This window comes from Balaenoptera musculus, chromosome 17 (genome assembly GCF_009873245.2).
Source record: "Balaenoptera musculus isolate JJ_BM4_2016_0621 chromosome 17, mBalMus1.pri.v3, whole genome shotgun sequence".
Taxonomy (NCBI): Eukaryota; Metazoa; Chordata; class Mammalia; order Artiodactyla; family Balaenopteridae; genus Balaenoptera; species Balaenoptera musculus.
The window spans coordinates 32,813,361-32,833,873 of NC_045801.1; the positions used below are offsets into that span (position 1 = coordinate 32,813,361).

Here is a 20,513-nt window from a genome sequence, read left to right on the forward strand (position 1 = left end):
GGGAAGAAATGAGGTGGATTTCTTTCCCCAAAGTGCCTTTTCTTAGAAAGGAAAACAAACGTCCCTCGTCTTTAAAAGTGCCTCCAAGATTTTTCCCTTCCAATGACTGGAAGGGAAAAAAATCTCGGTGTACATCCAGGGTCTGGACGTACACCTGGATTCAGGTCGGCGGAACTTTCAGGTCAGAACCCCGCTGACCTCTGCGCCCGCCCCAGCCTTTTGCGCAGGCCCAGCCCCCCGGGGGTGGAGCCGCTCCTCCCCCACCCCCTCGCAGCGGGTCCTTGATAAACCCGGAGCCGGGCCAGCGCGCCCGCCCCGTGCCGCCGGAAGGAGGGCGGCTCCGCAGCGTGTGCGCCCCTCGCCATGGCGGCGCCGTCGCGGCTCCTGATACGCGGTGGGCGCGTGGTCAACGACGACTCCTCGCAGGTGGCCGACGTGCTGGTGGAGGACGGCGTGGTGCGGGCGCTGGGGCGCGACCTGCTGCCGCCCGGGGACGCGCCGGCCGGGCTGCGGGTCCTAGACGCCGCCGGCAAGCTGGTCTTGCCCGGCGGCATCGACACGCACACGCACATGCAGTTCCCCTTCATGGGCTCGCGGTCCGTGGACGACTTCTACCAGGGCACCAAGGTACCCGCCTCGCCGCGCCCTGCACCCCGGGACGCCCGCCGAGCCCTCAGCCGCCTCTGAGGCTGCCCCCCGGGGTCTGGCCGGGCCGGCTCGCGCCGGCGTCGCGCGGGGGCCTGAGGGGGCGGGAGCGAGGCGCGGGGGCCTGAGGGGGCGGGAGCGAGGCGCGGGGGCCTGAGGGGGCGGGAGCGAGGCGCGGGGGCCTGAGGGGGCGGGAGCGAGGCGCGGGGGCCTGAGGGGGCGGGAGCGAGGCGCGGGGGCCTGAGGGGGCGGGAGCGAGGCGCGGGGGCCTGAGGGGGCGGGAGCGAGGCGCGGCGGCCTGAGGGGGCGGGAGCGAGGCGCGGGGGCCTGAGGGGGCGGGAGCGAGGCGCGGGGGCCTGAGGGGGCGGGAGCGAGCCGCGGGGGCCTGAGGGGGCGGGAGCGAGCCGCGGGGTCCTGAGGGGGCGGGAGCGAGGCGCGGGGGCCTGAGGGGGCGGGAGCGAGCCGGGGAGACCCGAGCGGGGTCAAGGCGCCCACGCTGAGCTTCCTTCTTCTAGGTGGCCCTCCTCGGTGGCATCAGCCCGGCTTTGGCCAAGCCGGGCGCCCCCTACTCACTTTGGGTATTTGTCCGGTTTACGGCAGCCTATTCCCGCACCCTCGTTTCTCTGCACCCCTCCCCCCGAACCCCTCTTTTTCACTGGGTGTTCTGTGGAAGTCCACAAGTCCTCCATAAAATCGATAGACTCTTTTAAGTCGACACTCCCAGACGTTTGTCCCCATCATCCATCCCCAACCCAAATCGAGTGAAAAATCCATTCACCCGGAAGTTACTGGCGTCACTCAAAAGTTGCCAGTGCGCGGAGGGTGATGGTGATGAGCCCACGCGTCCACAGTCTTTGCCTCCACCCACCAGCCGAAAAAGTACGACGCGGACAGGGGTTTCCAAGAGAACTGTTGCAGGAATGGTCTCCCAGCACTCGCACTTGACCTGTCCCCACCCCTTCTCCGCCGTGCTTGCCCCGGGGACATTAAACACAGACCCTGATTCTTGCAGTTTGAGCACCTGCATCTTTACTGATGGTGTAGGAGGGTCAGATCACAGGTCCCCAGGTGAGGGAGGCTTGGGTTTCTCTAGACACAAAGGCCTAGAGGCTCAGTCTATGAAAAGAACCTTAAACGGATCTTCAGAGCTCCCGAAACCAAGATCAGGAGATGAACAGGGCAGCCTTACAGGAACGTAAAGTTAAAACTGCCCGCAGCACTTTGGCCGGAGCCAAACCTACACCCTCCTTGAGGCTTGCGTTTGGGGATGTGGTGGGAGCAACGGCTCCTTGCAAAGTGGAAGTATCGATACCCTTAAGGTCTAAAATGTCACTCACGGATGCGCGGGTTTTTCCTCGTGGGCCACGCCCTGGTGTGTGTGAAACAGATCGGGCTGTTTAGTGCAGGTACAGGCTGCAAACACTTTCAGAGCAGTTTTGAGGATATATCCGTTACCCAACCGATTTCTAACCGTTCTACTCTCCTTACACCTCTCTCCCTCCACGTTCCCCAGTCCTCTAGGATAGACCAGAATGTTTCACAGAAAAAAGAACCATCTGACCCAGAGAGAGGGGTCTGGGGCAGGCTGCTGACGCCAACATTTGCAAAGCGGCCTCCTATTTACTAATTATCAACCTTTATCATCAGGCCAATGGTCAAAGTCGTTTGTAGGAAGGATCGTTGTCTGTTTTGAAGAGTATTCATTCTTCTCTCTTGCTAAAACGTGAAATTTGCTAAATTTCATTGAATTTATGTTGACATTTAAAATACGTTTTTTAGATATCCAAGCAATACACGATTATAGACAATTGGAAAAAAATAATAGGAAAGTAGAAAGAGGAAAAGTATTACCCATAATCTCCCAGTCAGTGACAACCCATGTTTTGGTGTATTGTCTTTATGGTTTTCATATGCTTTATTTTACATAATTGAGGTTGTATTGTGCATGTGTATGAATGTGTGTACCTGTGTTACACAAGTTTTGTAACCTGTTGTATTCAGTTATAGTACATGCACTTTCTGTTATCACAGACTCGTCATTCACTAAGTGCATTGCTGATGGCAGGGCATTCCATTGACACCCCCGTTTGCCAAGTGGGGACCTGCTGCTATGGCTGACCATCAGTCACCAGACCCACTAGCGTTATTCCCCCTCATTATTTCCCTTTCTCTGATCAGGGTTCCCGATGAAGCAGCCAAGAAGAGGGGTTAGAATGTTGCCAGGGCAGGACATTCCTTCTCATTCTCAAGTTTATCTGTGCATGCCCCAAGACCCTGGGAGGTGGTTCTTAGTTTTCTATCTGTTCTTGGCCATTCTGGGATTCCAGTGTGGAGAGATTTACGGTTCCATACTTAGAAGGCAGGTTTTTGTAGCATATATATATATAGTCTGTTCTCACCATTTGAAAGAACTTACTCACCAGTTGATTCTGTAGGCGTTTCTGTACTTAAAGGTTGTCAAAACATTAAAGGAAAACATGTTTTTCATGAGCTTAGGATCACAAGCGGAAAATGATATGGTCCGAGATAAGGTCAAAGATTTAGCAAAGACTAAATTCACGTGGAACATTAAACAGTACTCACAAAAGGGCCAAGTTGCAAAAGTCTACTGCAAAATTGGTTGGTTGAATCCCAGGACATCCCCATCCCCCAAACAGATGAGGCTCCGTAAAATGGAACCAGCCAGGTAAATACAGATAAACATGAGCATTAAAGTATTGGCCTGAGTTCTGAAAGAAGGGCATTGTGGAGTTATTTTGTCCTCTTTTCTAGAGTCTTCACGATAATTCCCAAGGCAATGTTGATGGAGTTTCTGGTTTGGGGAAACAGGGACAAAGAAGTCTTTTGTAAATGCTCATCATATTATATACCAAACTTGAAAAACATCTTATGAATACTGTTAAGTAACCTTTACTTTATCAAGTCCGTGCTATGTACTAGACACTGTGCTAAACTGTGCATTGTCTTCCAACAATCCCAGGTGCCATTGTCTACTCTTCGCAATTGAAGAAAGTGAAACTTAAGTCACTTGCCCAAGGTCGCACACCTGGTAAGTGGTAGAGTGGCTCTTCAAATTCAGGACTGCCTGCCATCCCTAGAGCTCTTACCTACTAGGTTCTCTTCCTTTCTGAAATGATGATTGAAAAAAAGTCTAATGTTTAGATTCGTCAGAATGGCAGTAGGTAGATGAAAAAGCTGTAAATGTAAGGTGTGTGTTACTGTGAGAAGTCTTTTGTCAAAGACAGAGCAAAGTCATCTTTCAGAAATACACTAGCCCTTCTTTACCTTCCCGACACTGGAGGCAGTTAAGGTTGTCAAAATAAATACACATCTCATGGTGTGGGTTTGTGAGACATTTATATGTGCATTTATAGCCACATCATCCCTAAGGCTACAGAAATGGGTACCTTAAGTACAGAAAGCCATAAAGTAAGAACGATATATCATGCTTTCAGGAGATGGGCCCCAAAAGGTTAGACCAATAGCTGTGTGCTTCCTGCAAGCATAATGCTAATCATTTATAATATCTGACAAACAGAAGGGATACTATTTGTGGTGGTCTATGTATTGATCACTAGATTGTGATGGACCCCAGTTTTAAAAATGAAATATAGGTCAACCAAAGGTTACATATTTTGGAAATCTAATTCGTGTCAGAGGTAGGTTTAAAGCTTATAATTGATTTAGTTAATTACAGGTAAAAGCTTTCCATCTGATGTAAGTAATGGAAATAGCATTCTGCTTTAAAGAAATCATATTTCATTCTGTTGGTCTAGACTGGATGTACAGTGGTCTTCCAGTAATTCAGTATCCATCGTGAAAGACAGTGGGATTTTTTTATTCAAATGGGTATTGAAAATTAGATAAACTTGAAGGAAATACGACTTTGCTTTTACTACATCCTGTGATAAGAGAATGAATTAAAAGGACTTGGCCAGTCTTCAAATATATGTATTTGTATTCAGACATAGATACAGCTTGGCGTGGGTGGACTCACATTGAAAACCTGGCAGCATCAGTAGCTGGCAAAAGGATCTTTTTTTTTTTTTTTTTTAATTGAGAAAATGCAGAACACTTTTTTTTGTAAAGGACAAAAAGTCCTCAAAATTATCAAGAGAGAAAATTATACTTTGCTCTGGAATATTTTGGTAAAATGCCATGGAGGTGATTACTTATAATAAGGCAGTGGAAGGTACATGATTAAGCACATATTTATGGTTGTATTTATAGAGCTTCCTCACCTGGTAGAAGAGCTGTGATTCAGAGAGCTTGGTTACAAACCAAATCCCTTTTTTTGTTTCTTGCTGGCGCTCCAGGATGGTTTTCAGAAGCTGTGCATGCTGACTGCATGACCTTGGGCAAGTCACTTCCTCTACTGGTGTTGTCAGCATTTCCGTATCTGTAAAACAAGGCAATAGTTAGAACATCTCGGATTAAATTTTTTTTCTAAGTAATGAAAAATACATATATTTATCATTCAGGAAAATGCTGGAGCATTATATTCGCTGATCATACATAGTTGAATGAAGACACTGCTTTTTTTTTTTTTTAAAAGGAAAATACAGAAGAGTATAAAGAAAAATAATATATAAATCATCTATAATTTCAGCATTTTGCTTTTAACATTTTCCTTTCAGATTTTTCTTTTTGGGGGCACATATAAACATTTTTCCTTCTACTAAATGGTGCGTACACTTTGGAATCAGCCTTGTTGGTTAAACCTTTCCCCCACGGCCTTCACTGTTGTCAGAGAACGTGATTTCTGTGGCCTGTTGACATCTCCGAGGTTAAGTCCCAGATCTTTCTCTCTGGTCTTGTATCTCTTCCGCATCAGGCTTCCATTTCTGCCCATCGACAATGAATGTCCCACAGGCGCCTCAAACTTCAAGTGCTCGACCCATTATTCATCCTCTGTTTCCCCAACTGTTAACAGCTCCACTCTCATCTTGTTCGTGTTGGACATTTTGGTGGTTTCCAGCTTTTTTGGCTTGTGCATAACAATGTTGTGACGTAATTCATCACTCAGATTCCTGATGATTGACGTAGAAATCACCCCTCAGGGTGAAATGCCTGGGCCAGTGAGTGTTAGATCCATCCTAAAGGAGTCTAACATACATCCAAATTGCCTTTCAATTTATGCCCCCCTCACAGCAGTACATCCTAATTCCCATCTCACTGCATCCTAGCTAATTGTGGATATTGACTTTTTTAAAATCTATGCTAATTTAATAGGAAAAACATAGAATTTCGTAATGTTTTTAAACAAGCATTTCTTTAATTGCTTGTAAGGCTGAGCTTTGAACATTCTTGTGTTAATAACTTCCATGTTCCAGCTGTAAGAGTGTATAATTCTGTCATTTCCTTCAGTGGCTATTTACGGATTACAAAGTTAATCTTTGCACTAATCAGAGGAAGAAAATAAAACCATCTCAAAGATTAATTTGAAACCACTTGACATTAAATAGGGCTTTGGGCCTATTGAAGGTATTGTGTGTTAGGAATCCTTTCACTGAATTTTACAGAATCTGGGACTTGCCTTCTTTCAGTTTTCATACTTGAGTTTTGCAGGCTTTTCACTTCCACTGCTTGTTTTCTCCCTCATTTATCTGGACTGCATGCCTTCAGTGTCTGACAGGGGTAGTCAGGATTCAAGGTTTCCTTGACGTTGCTGTCGGGAAAGAAAAATTTTTCCTCTAACCTCTTATGTTTAGTTTTTGGGGGCCCACAAATTAAACTGACAAAAGACAGATTCAGAAGAGAAAAGACAGATTTTTAAAATTCATGTACATTCAGTGCCAGTTCACAGAAAACTGTGCTTCAAGGAGGCAGTTAGAATTTGGGGCTTCTATATCACCTTAACAAGGGAAGGGGAGGGGAAGAAGGGCACTTACGGAAAAGCAAATGACTTTTAGGAAAGACCAGTGGGTTCTTAGGGGAATAGATGGAGATACGATAGTTCATGACGAGGTCTATTTAGGTGCAGTGCAGGCTTCTAGTCTCAGGTGGTAAGAGTCATCTTCCTGGAAAGGCATTTATGACAATTCAGTTCTTTTGAAAAGCTCTGCTTTTAGGCAGGTAAGGGAGTTCAGGAAAAAAAGCCTATTCTCAAATGCCTTCAGCTCAAAATGATTTTTATGCCGCAGTGGCACATTCTGGACCTTGTCACTGCCGTCTAATATGGAATAACCTTAAGCTAAGGAATTTTCAAGTTGATAGTTATGTTCCGTGAATTCAGTCAGCAAATAGTTCTTGGGAACCCACTACGAGCCAGGCATTATGGTTGGGGTTATAGAGATGAAAACTGTGGTCTTTGCTCGCAATGGCAGACAGACTGGAGGTATATGGGGTTCTAATTTATCTTGGCTTTAATAATAAATTATATACAGTGGACTTTTGGACTTGTCGACTTAACTTGGACAATTTGTGACTATTTTTGAGTGAACAATTTTTGATCTGGCATTTCCCCTTGTGCTTAGTAACCATTTATAATTGCTGGCATCGCTGGGCTGCATTTCCAATAGGTGAGCCTCAGCAACTCCCCAGAGCCTTCTCCTCAACACCGTTCTGTGCTTTTTCTCAGATGTCAAGTGACAGTTGAGGGAGGACACTGCAATTTTTCTGTTATGCTTCATTGCATCTAATAGAGGAATTTCATGTTATAGTGATAGTCATGCGTTCCTGAGCCCTGAGGATCTGTTCACACGTAAAAGCTTAAAATAAAACAAACCATAATCTTTTTTTAAAAACAGGAAATTATTGGAGGCATAGATATAGAAATAGGCTATCATTCTGTTTCGTTAAAAGTCCTCGTTAACGCTGATGAGGTAATGGGCTTGGGACAAAACTGAGCATTCAGCTTTCAAGTGTGCTCAGAGTCTACATTCTACAGTAACATTTTCATAGAAGGATTTCAGAAACCACACAGCCAGGGCTAGCAATATTTTTGAGAAACAGAATCTCACATGAATATGCAACTTGCGCAGCTTTCCCACTTTGCTGTTGGAAAAGTGAACCATCTTAATATTTCCATCTCATAATTTCTGGGAGACATTCATTGGCCTCTCTTCCTTTCTTCCTTAAACATTTAAAGAGTATTTATGTACCAGGCACTGTAACAGGCACAGGGCCTATGGAGATGAAACTACATCAGCTAAATCAGAATCTCTGGGGGGCAGGATAAAAGTTCCCTAGACCATGCCAGTGTGCAGCCAGGGTTAAGAGTCGCTGGACTAGGTAGAGAGGGGACAGGGAGAGAAGAGTATGGGTGACTTGTCTCTCTGAGGTGGAAAGGAACTCAGATCATGCAGGGCTTTATGGGCTGTGTAATAATTGTTTTCTTCCTCCTGAGAGCAGAGGGAAGTCAATAACAGATTGGAAGTGGCCCAGACTAACTGGTCTAGTCTAGTCAGAAGATGAGGGTGGCACAGGGCAACGGAGGTGCAGACGCAGGAAGTATGGAGACTCATGGAGTATGTAGGGGAAGGGATAGGTTGCTGATGGATTGGATTTGGGGATGTAAGGAAGGGAACAGGTAGACGTCAAGGGTGCCTCTTGAGTCTGTGGTTTGCACAGTGGGATGGGTGATGGTGTGATTAATATTTCACATTTGGGGAGGCAAGGAGTGTGGAGAGGCACTGTGGAGGACATCTTTACAAAGCTGGATATGCTTCTAGAGTTGGAACGTAAACTGGGATCATGAAGTTTGTTCTCATAAGTCTTAGTGACTATGAGAAATCTGAAAATTCAGCCACGTGTTTTTCTCCCTAAGGCTCAAATGTACTGTTGGATTTCTTTTTGTTTTATTTGGGTCGAGCAGGTCCTCTGATAAATTTTAGTGAAACAAAGTCACTTGTTCTAGGATGAGCTTAGAAATGAAAATTCAGTGACCCCATAAAAGGAAAGAAAATCCTTGGGATGCTTTCAATAATGATTTACAACCTAATACAGTCTTAAATAAAGTCTTGTGTTCTGTCATATTATGACCCCACTGTTGGTTAAGAGTTTATCCCAATTTATGTTCTATCACATTTTCACCTAGGACAGCACATGCTCTTTTCCCCTCAAGACAAGGTTTTAGACAAATTGGAAGGTTTTCAAGGGAGAACAGCCAAAGTAATTAGGAGCTGAAAGAACTGATTTATGAGCCAAGATTAGAAAAGGCAAACGCATTTTGTTTGGCTAACTGACAAATAAAGGAGAAGTCAATCAGCAATAAATACAAAGGAAACAATTAGGTTTTATATAAAAATATGAAAGAAATTTTCACCCTTTACTGGTTCTCCCTCCCCTAAACTCTCTTCATTCTTCAAATGTTGATCCTGGTGAACATTTTGTGAAGTGAATCTAGAAGCATCTGATGTTAAAAGCAATTCAATGAATACTGAAAATATCCAAGGTGAGCTAGGAATGAGATGTTCTGATGAGTTGGTTTGCTGGATAAAGTTAATTATCCCATGGCTAACAAGTGTGTGGAGGCCAAGAAGCACTGATATGGGCCTTTCCTTGTAACTCTTCTAGGGGCGCATTATTTCAATGGCAGCTGTCGCAGTGATGAACATCACATGAGCTTAATGAAGCTGCGTCTCATTTGTGAATTTACAATTTATAATTTGATGGGACTTGTTTTGTTTTGGTATGGCTTTGGGTTTCCTAAATGCTTGATTCATTTTACCAACCTATGCCTTTCTCCAAGTAATGATTCACTGATGACCTGGGGCAACAGGCTGGAAGTCAGATCACACTAAATGGAAGATGGGATAAGGGGGAATGGCCTGCATAGGGTTGAGGCCCAGAGTAGGCTGAATGTAAGACCTCCTGCTCAAAGCTGTATCCTCCTCCATGTTCCCAATGAGGATTTACCAGCTGTGAGACCCTGGAGAGTCATTTGACCTCTCTGAGCCTCATTATCGTCAACTGTAGAATAAGAAAAGCAATTTCTACCTCTCAGGACTATAGCAAGGCTTCGTTCAATGAGCTAACGTGTGTAAGATGCTTAACCCAGGACTGGGCATTTGAACAAGCTCTTCTTTCAAGAGGCAGATACTTCCCGGGAGGGGCAGGTCTCCTTCACAGCTCCTGGTGTCCCCTCTAATTGGGATTATAGAACTGCAGCTCTGGCACGTGGCTCCCTGGATCCAGTGGAAAGAAGGCAACGTTTCAGATCTTGAAATAATAGGGATTTGAGATAACTTTGGGCAGCCAAGGGACCCTGGATAACCAGAGAGAACCGAAGAGGCAGGAGGAAGAAAGAGGTTCCAAGGAGGCTGGGGCGCTGACTGTCCGGCCACTGTTTGCCAGGTCCCAGGGTAGCAGCCAGGATCCCTGCGGCAGGTGGATGGATAAAGCCCCAGGGGTTTGGAAAAAGACAGGTTCCGTTTTCAATCCATTGCCTAGGATTGGCCCAGGCTATCCTGTCCCAGGCACTATAGTTTTTCTAGATCTGTTCCCATTTTGAGGGTGAGGAGAAGGAGGAAATTAGGGAGGAGAAACAGAACAAGAAGAAACCAAAGAAGACAAGTGGCTGCTCCTTTACTGTTCATTAGGGAGATAGAGCATTTGTGATAAATCCTTATTTATGGGCTTTTAAATGATAGCCCCAGGAATTTCAATTTGCTGTAGTTTAAAAAGAAAAAAAAAAGTGGCCATTTGACCATCACATCTTCAGTCTCATAAGAGGCCCATCGAAGTTGAACTACTTAATTTATATGGCATATGCATGCATACCTGGATTTGTATCACATATATGTAAAATCTTTATTTTTTCTTCTTTTGAAAGTTAGGCTTTGTTATAGAAAATGTAGCAACTACTGAAAATAAAATTTAACGAGAGGAAAATTAAAAGGATCTGTAGTCACTCCACCCAGAAACAGCCACTGGCTCAGACCTGTTTTGTTTTCTTGCTAAGGGTTGGTATGTTCTGGAGCATGTTGCCGTGGCGTCTCTCTCTCTCTGGTTATTTCCCCTGACCTTGGGACCCCTCTGGCCTCCTCTGCAAGGTGACTGCCACATCTTTCTCCTGCGTTTGAGTGCTCTTCTGCATCGGGGCTGCGTTTCTGTGTCTGCAGACACACAGAGTGGACATGTGCCCGAGCACCTCACGCTCAGGGTGCTCTCGCAGAATTCATGCTCCCTCCAGAGACCAGGTCGGCTGCGCTCCTCTGCCCCCTCATCTGCCACCTCTCAGTCACTCCAGCCAAAATCAGCTCCTGGACTCCCGTCACCCCCGCAGACAGCCAGCCACTGCCTTGCCTTCTGGGAACCACTGCCTCACACATCCCAGTCATCTTTTTTTAAAGTACAGTTGGTTTCCAGTAGTATGTTGGTTTCAGGTGTACAGCATAGTGAGTCAGTGTTTTTGCAGATTATACTCCATTATAGGCTATTACAAGATAATGGGTATAATTCCCTGCCCTGTACAGTATATCCTTGTTGCTTATCTGTTCTATACATAGTTGTTTGTATCTCTTAATCCCATACTTCTTTTTTTTTTTTTTAAAAAGATCCTTTACTTTTTTTTTTTTTTTTTTTAAGAAATTCACGTTCTTTTATTTATTTATTTATTCATTTATGGCTGTGTTGGGTCTTCGTTTCTGTGCGAGGGCTTTCTCTAGTTGCGGCAAGCGGGGACCACTCTTCATCGCGGTGCGCGGGCCTCTCACTGTCGCGGCCTCTCTTGTTGCGGAGCACAGGCTCCAGACGCGCAGGCTCAGTAACTGGCTCACGGGCCCAGTTGCTCCGTGGCATGTGGGATCTTCCCAGACCAGGGCTCGAACCTGTGTACCCTGCATTGGCAGGCAGACTCTCAACCACTGCGCCACCAGGGAAGCCCCCATACTTCTTATTTGTCCCTCCCCATCTTCCTTCTCTCCTTTGATAACCACAAGTTTGTGTTCTCTATCTGTGAGTCTGTTTCTCTTTTGCATGTACATTCTGCCCTTTACCACTTTTCTGCTGATGCTTCCTCACGGACCCTTTTCTCAGAGTTTCTCCCCTGCTGTCAACTGTTACTGAAAGCACTGGCTCTGGAGCCCAATAACCTGCGTCCAATCTTGCCTTTGTTACTCTCTAGCTGTGAGATGTGGGGAGTTATTTCATGGTGCTGTTCTCAGTTTCCTCAACCCTGAAAAGGGGTTAACAATACGACCTGCTGCAGAGCTGATGAGATGGTTAAAACACTTAGGACATCAGAATAGTTCCTGGCACATAATAAGCACTCACTACAAGTTAGATACTATTATCCTTATCGGCAACTGCACATTTATGTCCTAATGCTAATTCAAATCCCAGCTTCCTCTGATCTGTTTCCTTCCTCTGAATTCCCAGGAGTCTTTTCCTCTTCTAGGGAGCTTAGCAATTTTAACTTCCCTTTAGCAATTCCTATACCACATTTACTATGGAAGTGTACTTGCTACCTATTATTACCATCTGATTATTTTATTATAATTGTTTGTGCATGTTTCTGTCTCCCCCTCTAGACGGTCTGATTATTTGTGTGTGTCTGATTATTAGTGTGTCACATGGTGGAGTGACCAGGTGAACCACTGGGGAGTCCAGTTTCTTCCGTTTAGTCCCTTAGTCCTTGCTCTGTACAAGATCAAGAAATGGGCAGATCAAGAAATGGACAGTGTCAAAACACAAGAAGCTGGTGATGTTGGTTGCTTCCTGGAAGTCAGAATTGGAGGGAAGACTTTTCGTTGCATTGTGTGTAACAGCCCACTCACTCCCTGTAATGGCTTACTTGGGTAGACATTTTTTTGGTAATAATTTTATTAAGATGTAATTGATCTACAATACCAGTTAGCCATTTAGAATGTACAGTTTAATGTTCTTTAGTATATTCACAGAGCTGTGCAACCATCACCACAATCAATTTTAGAACATTTTTATCTCCCCAGAAAGAAGCCCATACCCTTTAGCTATCACCCCAACTTTCCCCAACCCCCCTGGCTCCAGGCAACCACTATTCTACTTACTGTCTATGGATTTATCTCTTCTGGACATTTCATATAAATGGAATCATATGATATGTGATCTTTTGTGACTGGATTCTTTCACTTAGCATCATATTTTCAAGGTTCATTCAAGTTGTAGCAAGCGAATCAGAACCTCATTCCTTTTTATGGCCAAATAATATTCCATTGTATGAATATACCACATTTTGTTTATCCATTCATCAGTAGATGGGCATTTGGGTTGTTTCCACTTTTTGATTATTATGGATAATGCTGCTCTGAATATTTGTGTACAAGTTTTTGTGTGGACATGTTTTCATTTCTTTTGGGTATATACTTAGGAGTGGAATTGATGGGTCATATGGTAACTCTATGAGGAACTGCCAAACTCTTTTCCAAAGTGGCTGCATCATTTTATTTATATTTCTACCAGCACTGTATCTAGTTTCCCCACATCCTGCATGTGATAGACATTTAATATGGAAAGAATTGCTCTTTAAGCTTGATTTTCTAGTTCAGTAGACACTAAAAAAGTACTTTCTTCCAACACTTTAATTAACAGCACTTTCTATTAGAAAAATGCCCTTCAGCCTCAAGGGATATCTGTCAGAAGACATTTTAGAAGGAAGAAGGTGAGAAGGTTAATCTGCATTCGAATAAAAATATAGAGCCTAAGGAATTTTTTCTGGTATTGTCGTTATACCAATAGGGATTTCTTAAGAAATGCAAATATGCATTGTTTTGCCATGCATAAGGCAATTGTTATCGAAAGATAAAGTACAGGATCCTGTATAAATAGTGAGATTTCTGAGAGCAAAAAGAGTTGGAGTGGGACCAAGTGACTTAAGGACAAATAAAAATCCATTGAAGTAAGCAAGAACAAGGAGATAGAATAGAGCTCATGTAGCAGCTGGGACCTTGGGAGCACTCGGCATGTCTGGGGGCCTGTGAGTGGGGGGGAAGGTGACAGGGGTGCAGACCTGGGAGGGAAGCTGGTGGCACTCCCTTCTTTGTTGTAACATGACCATGTTTCTGGTGGTGAGATGAGTCAATGTATGAAAAGTGGGGAAATGCCTGATTCTAAAGCAGTGGTGCAAAGGCTCATCACTCATTGTGGGCTGAAGCTTATGAAGCACTTACCGTGAGTCAAACACGGTATTAAGCACTTTATATACGTCACCCCAGTTTAATCCTCCCAACAACCCTATGGTTCAGGTACAATTATTGTCCTCACTTTACAGGTTAGGAATCAAAGGCACACAGAGGTTAAGAAATTGCTGTCTACACTCCCATGTTCATTGCAGGATTATTCACAATAGTCAAGATATAAATAAATTGACGTGTCCATCTGTGAATGAGTGGATGAAGGAAATATGGTGTGTGTGTACAATGGAATATTATCCAGAAAGAGGGAAATCCTGCCATTTGTGACAAAGTGGATGGACCTTGAGGACATTGTGCTAAGTGAAATAAGGCAGACAGAGAAACACAAATATTACATGATCTCACTTATATGTGTAATCTAAAAAAACCAAACTCAGAGAAACCAAGAGTAGAATGGTGGTTGCCAGGGGCTGGGGACGGGGCGCATGGGGGGAATGGGGAGCTGTTGATCAAAGGACACAGACTTCCAGTTATAAGGTGAATAAGTTCTGGGGATCAAATGTGCAGAATGTACAGAACAATACTGTACAAGGAAAGAAGGAAGGAACGAATTAAGGAAGGAAGGGAAGGAGGAAGGACGGAAGGAAGGAAGGAAGGAAGGAGGGAAGGAAGTGGTTAAGGAATTGCTCAGAGTACCATAGCTGATAAGTGCTGAATCTGAGCTGTGCCCTGGAACCAATAAGCCTCTTTGGTCGGTGCCCTTAACCAGTGCACTAGTATATCCCTGCCTATGTTTTTTTTTTTTCACCTACATTGTCTGAACACAGCAGTTAAAACCACATTTAACCATCTTTTAATCTTAGTTTAAATAAAATCAAAGCCAGTAATTAGTCAAAGACGTGATTTAATAACTTAACAGTTTTTAATCCAGTTGTAATGTAACATAGTGTAACATGCCAGGGAAAATAGAAGCTTCGAGGCAGATCGCGCAGGGCCTTGTAGATCATGTTAAAAAGATGAAACGCTATTCCAGAGGCAGTGAGAAGCATTCAGTTTTAAGTCTTGGAGTCAAGGGGCCCCATCTGTGCTTTGGAATTTCCCCCTAATTGCAAAAAGGGGTTTGCATTGGAGGAAGTAAGAGCAAAATTGGGGACATAAAGATCAAGCTGAGGGGTGACACTAAGACCAGAGCATTGGAGATGGATTAGAGGGGACAGCTGAGAATTAAGGAGTCACCAGTTGGTTGTGGGGAATGAAGGCGAGGTGGGAATCACGTGAGTCTCCCAGGATTCTGTGTGGAACACAGTGTAGTTAGAGATACAGTTCACCAAGATTGATTCTAATGAAATGGATTGTACAATGATGTTTTCTTGAGAAGAAAAATGTTTGAATCTTCTCTGTTTTTCCATTTTGGTTTTTCTTTACAGCCTTCACTATTTTCTTTGGTCAAAGCCATTTTCATTTCATCAGACGTGTCATTCTTTTTGCAGAAGCAATTCCAGCTCTTTTAATACTTCAAACTTTAATTTATGGGACATCTATTCATGTCTCTCTAGATCTTTTAAACAGGCAGCATCTTTGTGCAATTTCCTGGACCCATCAAGTTTGCCCGAGTGCTTGCAAATGCATGTTGTTCAAGGAGATAAATGACTCAACTAGCAAACTGTTGGCTAACCTGTTGAAACTCTCTTGTGATTCCAGGCTGCCCTGGCAGGAGGCACCACCATGATCCTTGATTTCGCCATTCCTCACAAAGGCCACTCCCTCATCGAGGCCTTCGAGACCTGGCGAAGCTGGGCTGATCCCAAAGTCTGCTGTGACTACAGCCTTCATGTGGCGGTGACATGGTGGAGTGAGCAGGTGAACCACTGGGGGGTCCAGTTTCTTCCATTTAGCCCTTTAGTCCTTGCTCTGTGCAAAGATCAAGGAACAGGCAATGTCAAAACATAAGAAGCTGGTGATGTTGGTTGCTTCCTGGAGGTCAGAATTGGAGGGAAGACTTTTCATTGCATACTCTTTTGTACTGTTTGAATTTTGAATCATGGTGAGGTATTATCAATTTAGAAAACTAAAAAAAATTTTAAAGCATATGAAGGTGGTAGGATAAATCCCTTATACTCATTCACAAAAGACTTTCCTAATATTTAATTCATGAATTGTAAATACTTTAAATGTAATTTTTAAAAGTACTGGACTTCTCAACTTCAACAATACAGGACACTTTTAAGCAGTCTTTTCCCACAGATCAGAACTTTAGTTAGAAATGTTTTTAATATCTGGGAAAAAACCAAGGAAGCGACAGACTGGGAATGTGTTCAAGGCCTTCTCCCAGCTGTGCACTAACCTGGTGCTCTGCGAACATCAACACCTGGTCAAAGCATTTCAAAGCAGAGCTTACACAACCTTCCGTATCTGCTAATTATTTAGGTCATGGCAGAAATGATAACATGATTCAGACAGAAAAGACAGTTTTGAGAGATGTTAAAATATGTTTTTTTTTTTCCCGTGAAAACATGTATGTGTACTTTGGAAGAAACTTTTACTTGTGGTTTAAATCAATAACATGTTTTTCCACATTGAACTTAATTCAGAACTCGTTTTGCCAGAAAGGGCTCACGGGATGACTTTATTTGAAGTTACCATGTAACTTATGTCCCTCCTTCCTCCCAAAATTTGGACTGTAGACACCAAGTTAATATAAAACAAGTAATCAGTCTTTAACAGATAGTTCAGCAAACATACTAGCAAGGTTTATAGTCCAGAGAAAAAGTTAATTTTTCCCCAGAAACGCCATTCTAACTGAGGCATCTTATCTCTTTCGTGCTTTTAGGGTCTTCCTACCTTCCTACCTTCCTTCTTCCCTCCCTCCCTCCCATCCTTCCTCTCTATCTCCCTTCCTTCTTTCCCGTCTCGCTTCCTCCTTTCCTCCCTCTCTTGTTTTATAAGATAGAGCAAAGGTGAAGATGTTTGCCCTTACCAGTGTTTCTCACACTTTAATATGCAAATGATTACCTGGTGAATATTGTTAAAGCACAGATTATGTTCAGTAAGTGTATTAGTTTGCTAGGGCCGCTGTAACAAAGAACTACAAATTGGGTGGCTGAAACAACAGAAGTGTACTGTCTCACAGTTCCGGAGGCTAAAAGTCTGAGATCAAGGTGTTGGCCGTGTTGGTTCCTTCTGAGGGCTGTGAGGAAGAATCTCTTTCATGCCTCTCACCAGCTTCTGGTGGTTTCCTGACAATCTCTGGTATTCTTTGATTTGTAGGAGCATCACCTGAATTTCTGCCATCATCTTTACATGATGTTGTGTGTGTGTGTGTGTGTGTGTGTGTGTGTGTGTGTGTCTAAATTTCCCCATTTAATAAAGACACCAATCTTATTGGATTGTGGTCCACCCTGCTGACCTCATCTTTTTTTTTTTTGAAAGGTTGTTTTTTTTTTAATTTATTTATTTTTATTTATTTTTGGGTGTGTTGGGTCTCCGTTTCTGTGCGAGGACTTTCTGTAGTTGCGGCGAGTGGGGGCCACTCTTCATCGCGGTGCGCGGGCCTCTCACTGTCGCGGCCTCTCTTGTTGCGGGGCACAGGCTCCAGACGCACAGGCCCAGTAATTGTGGCTCACGGGCCTAGTTGCTCCGTGGCATGTGGGATCTTCCCAGACCAGGGCACGAACCCGTGTCCCCTGCATTGGCAGGCAGATTCTCAATCACTGTGCCACCAGAGAAGCCCTGACCTCATCTTAATTAATTACATCTGCAATGCCCCTATTTCCAAATGTTGACCTGAAACAAATAGACTGCTGGGTATTTCTCCAGCAAAGATGGGTTTATTTGGGATCAGCAGAGAATTGCAGTTCAGGGTCTGCAAGCTTGGCCAGCCACGTGCAAGTCCCCGCAGGGCAAGGGAAGGAGCAGGCTTTCATAGAGGGGGAAAGGAAGCTGGGAGGGCTGTAGTAAACAAAGAGCCCGTGACTTTTCATTGGCTGAGCCCGTGCCAAGAAAGGAGTCTTTTTTTTTTTTTTTTCCCTGTGTTGATATGCAGGTGTGAGAGCTCCCCCTTCTGGTCTCCCGACATCCGCTTAATTGAGGTTTCTATTTATTAATTTTTTACACAAGTGAGGTCACGTTTGGTACTGGGGGTTAGGACTTCAACATATGAATCTGGGGGGACACAGTCAACCCATAGCAGTAGGTCTGGGGCAGGGCCTGAGATTCTGCATTTCTAACAAGCTCCCAGGTGGTGCTGATGGTGCGAGAGCAATACAGTATAGTGAGACTTACCCATGGGTATGGATGTGGATGACAGGGACGTTTAACGAGGTCACCTTCAGAAAGGCTCTTCTACTCAGGGAGTAGTAGGTATTTCATCTGAGCAATGCAGATCATAATTCCCTTTGGGAACCCCATCGTGTGAATATTCCAACAATGTTTAAAGCATTTTTTTTCTGACTATAAAAAATAATAGACTCATGGTAGAAAATATGAACTTGAAGCTTAAAAAAATGAGGCACACTATCCCAAGTCCTACCTTTGCTGTTGTCACTTAATGTACCTTGGAACCCATTCCATCATTTCAGTGATGACCACTCTCAACATTTTGGTGTTTGCCGTTCCTTTTCATGCATTTATTCATCCAACAAAAAGCTATTGAGTGGCCACTATGGACCAGGCACTATTCTAGGATATAGCAAGGGACAAACTGTACAAAGGCCCTGCTCTTATGGGGTGGAAATTCTAGAGGAGGAGGCAGGCCATCAACAAGTAACTATATTATATGCCAGGTGATAAAGCGCCATGGAGGAAAGTAAGGAAAATTAGTAAAGGAATAAATAGTGATGGAAGTGAGTAACTTAATATGTGATATTGTCATTTTTAAAACTTTACTGATTCAGTAGGGAAAAGTTGCGTTGTTTTAAAAAATAAATTTATTTATTTATTTATTTATTTATGGCTGCGTCGGGTCTTCGTTGCTGCCCGCGGGCTTTCTCTACTTCTGGCGAGCAGGGGCTACTCTTCATTGCTGTCTGTGGGCTTCTCACTGCAGTGGCTTCTCCTGTTGTGGAGCACGGACTCTAGGCACGCGGGCTTCGGTAGTTGTGGCACGGAGGCTCAGTAGTCGTGGCTCACGAGCTCTAGAGCACAGGCTCAGCAGTTGTGGTGCACCTGCTTAGTTGCTCCGCGGCACGTGGGATCTTCCCGGATCGAACCCATGTCCCCTGCATTGGCAGGCGGATTCCTAACCACTGTGCCACCAGGGAAGTCCCTATTTTGTACTTTTTAATCAGTAGGAAGGTTAACATTTTTTCCATGTTTATTAGTCATTTGTATATACTGTTTGAACTGTAACATTTTTTACCTAGAATGTTAGGGTTTTTCTTATCAAGTAGAAACAGCAATAACTCTTTTTAAATTTTTTATTAACTAAAAGCTATAATCCTATGTCTGTTATACATTTTTATGTTTTGTTGTATATTTTTGTTTTATATTTTATGTTATATATATATATTTATTTGTATGTGTGTGGGGTTTTTTTTTTTAACATGTAGAAATTCAAGCAATTTTATTTGATCAAGTCTTCTGACTTTTCCTTTGAAGTTTTTAGTCTTTGATGAGACTAGAATTGGACCTGCAAGGGCAATTACTAAGCTAGTTTTGATCTGAACTTGTCCCTTACCGTTGGTGTGATGTTACAATTTATAATAAGAAATGCATGTCTGGTCTTCGTTCCCATTTCCTGCACAGAGCTCCTAAAACGCCTGGAATTTCCTAAGTGATGAGAGCAACAAAGGTGTCTTTTATTATGTTAAAGAGGTGATTTTTAGACCGCACCTAAAGATGGGGGCTGATTGATCCAGGAGCCAACTGTATTATTAGAGGGTTGAAAATTTCAGTCCCACCCAGCTGACCTCCGGGGAGGGCAGAGGGGCTGGAGTCTGGATCAGTTGCCAATGGCCAATGCTTTAATCAATCATGCCTGTGTAATTGAGCCTCCGCAACAACCTAAAAGGATAGGATTTGGAGAGCTTCCAGGATGGTGACCAAATGGAGATTTGGGGAGAGTGGCGCTCTCAGAGAGGGCATTCAAGCCCCGTGCCCTTTCGCCATTCCTTGCCCTGTGACGTACCTCTTCCATCCAGATGTTCATCTATATCCTTTATCGTTTCCTTGTATCATAAACTGGTGATCCAGTAAGTAAAATGTTTCTCTGAGTTCTGTGAACCGCTTTAGCAAATTAATCGAACCCATGGAGGGGGTTGTGGGAAGCTCTGACTTATAGCCAGTTGGTCAGAAGTGCAGGTAACAACCTGGACACCCCATAGCACTGAACGCTTAACTTGTGGAATCCAGTGCAGTCTACCTGGTGCAGGTAGACAGTGTGAAAATTGAGTTTAATTGTAGGATACCCCCCTGCTGGTGTCTGGAGAGCTGCTTGGTGAGGGTGGGGAACCTCCCCACCTCCACACATTGGAATCGGTGATCAGAACCTTTTAGTTGGCAACCCAGAAGGCTCCTGAGGCTTCTGACAGGTCCAGAGTCGCTCAACTCCCAGGAGCTGCCAGTGGCTCAGTCTGCATCTTCCACTACCTTCATCTCTGAACTCATCCTGTAGGTTTCAGATTTGACCCCAAACCCTTACTTCGCATTAGCTCTGATTCCTTCTAGAGACACAATTGCTTCTGTTGCTGCCAGTGGCTTTGTTTTCATGTTCTAGAATAATTTCTTCTCATCAGGAGATAGATGCTGAGAATTTCATAAAGTATAACAATGAAGTATTTGGGGGAAATACTATTAACTCTTTCATGATTTAAAAGT

General features: G+C 44.0%; 1 protein-coding gene across 1 annotated transcript in view; it reads left to right on the top strand.

Moving 5' to 3' along the window:
- Positions 1-295: 295 nt before the first annotated feature.
- DPYS (dihydropyrimidinase) overlaps positions 296-20,513 on the top strand; it is a 70,356-nt gene continuing 50,138 nt past the window's right edge. Inside the window, exons 1-2 of the mRNA XM_036830954.1 lie at positions 296-627; positions 15,402-15,560. Coding sequence (XP_036686849.1) covers positions 364-627; positions 15,402-15,560 — 423 coding nt within the window. The 5' untranslated portion in view covers positions 296-363. The remainder of the gene's footprint in view (positions 628-15,401; positions 15,561-20,513) is intronic.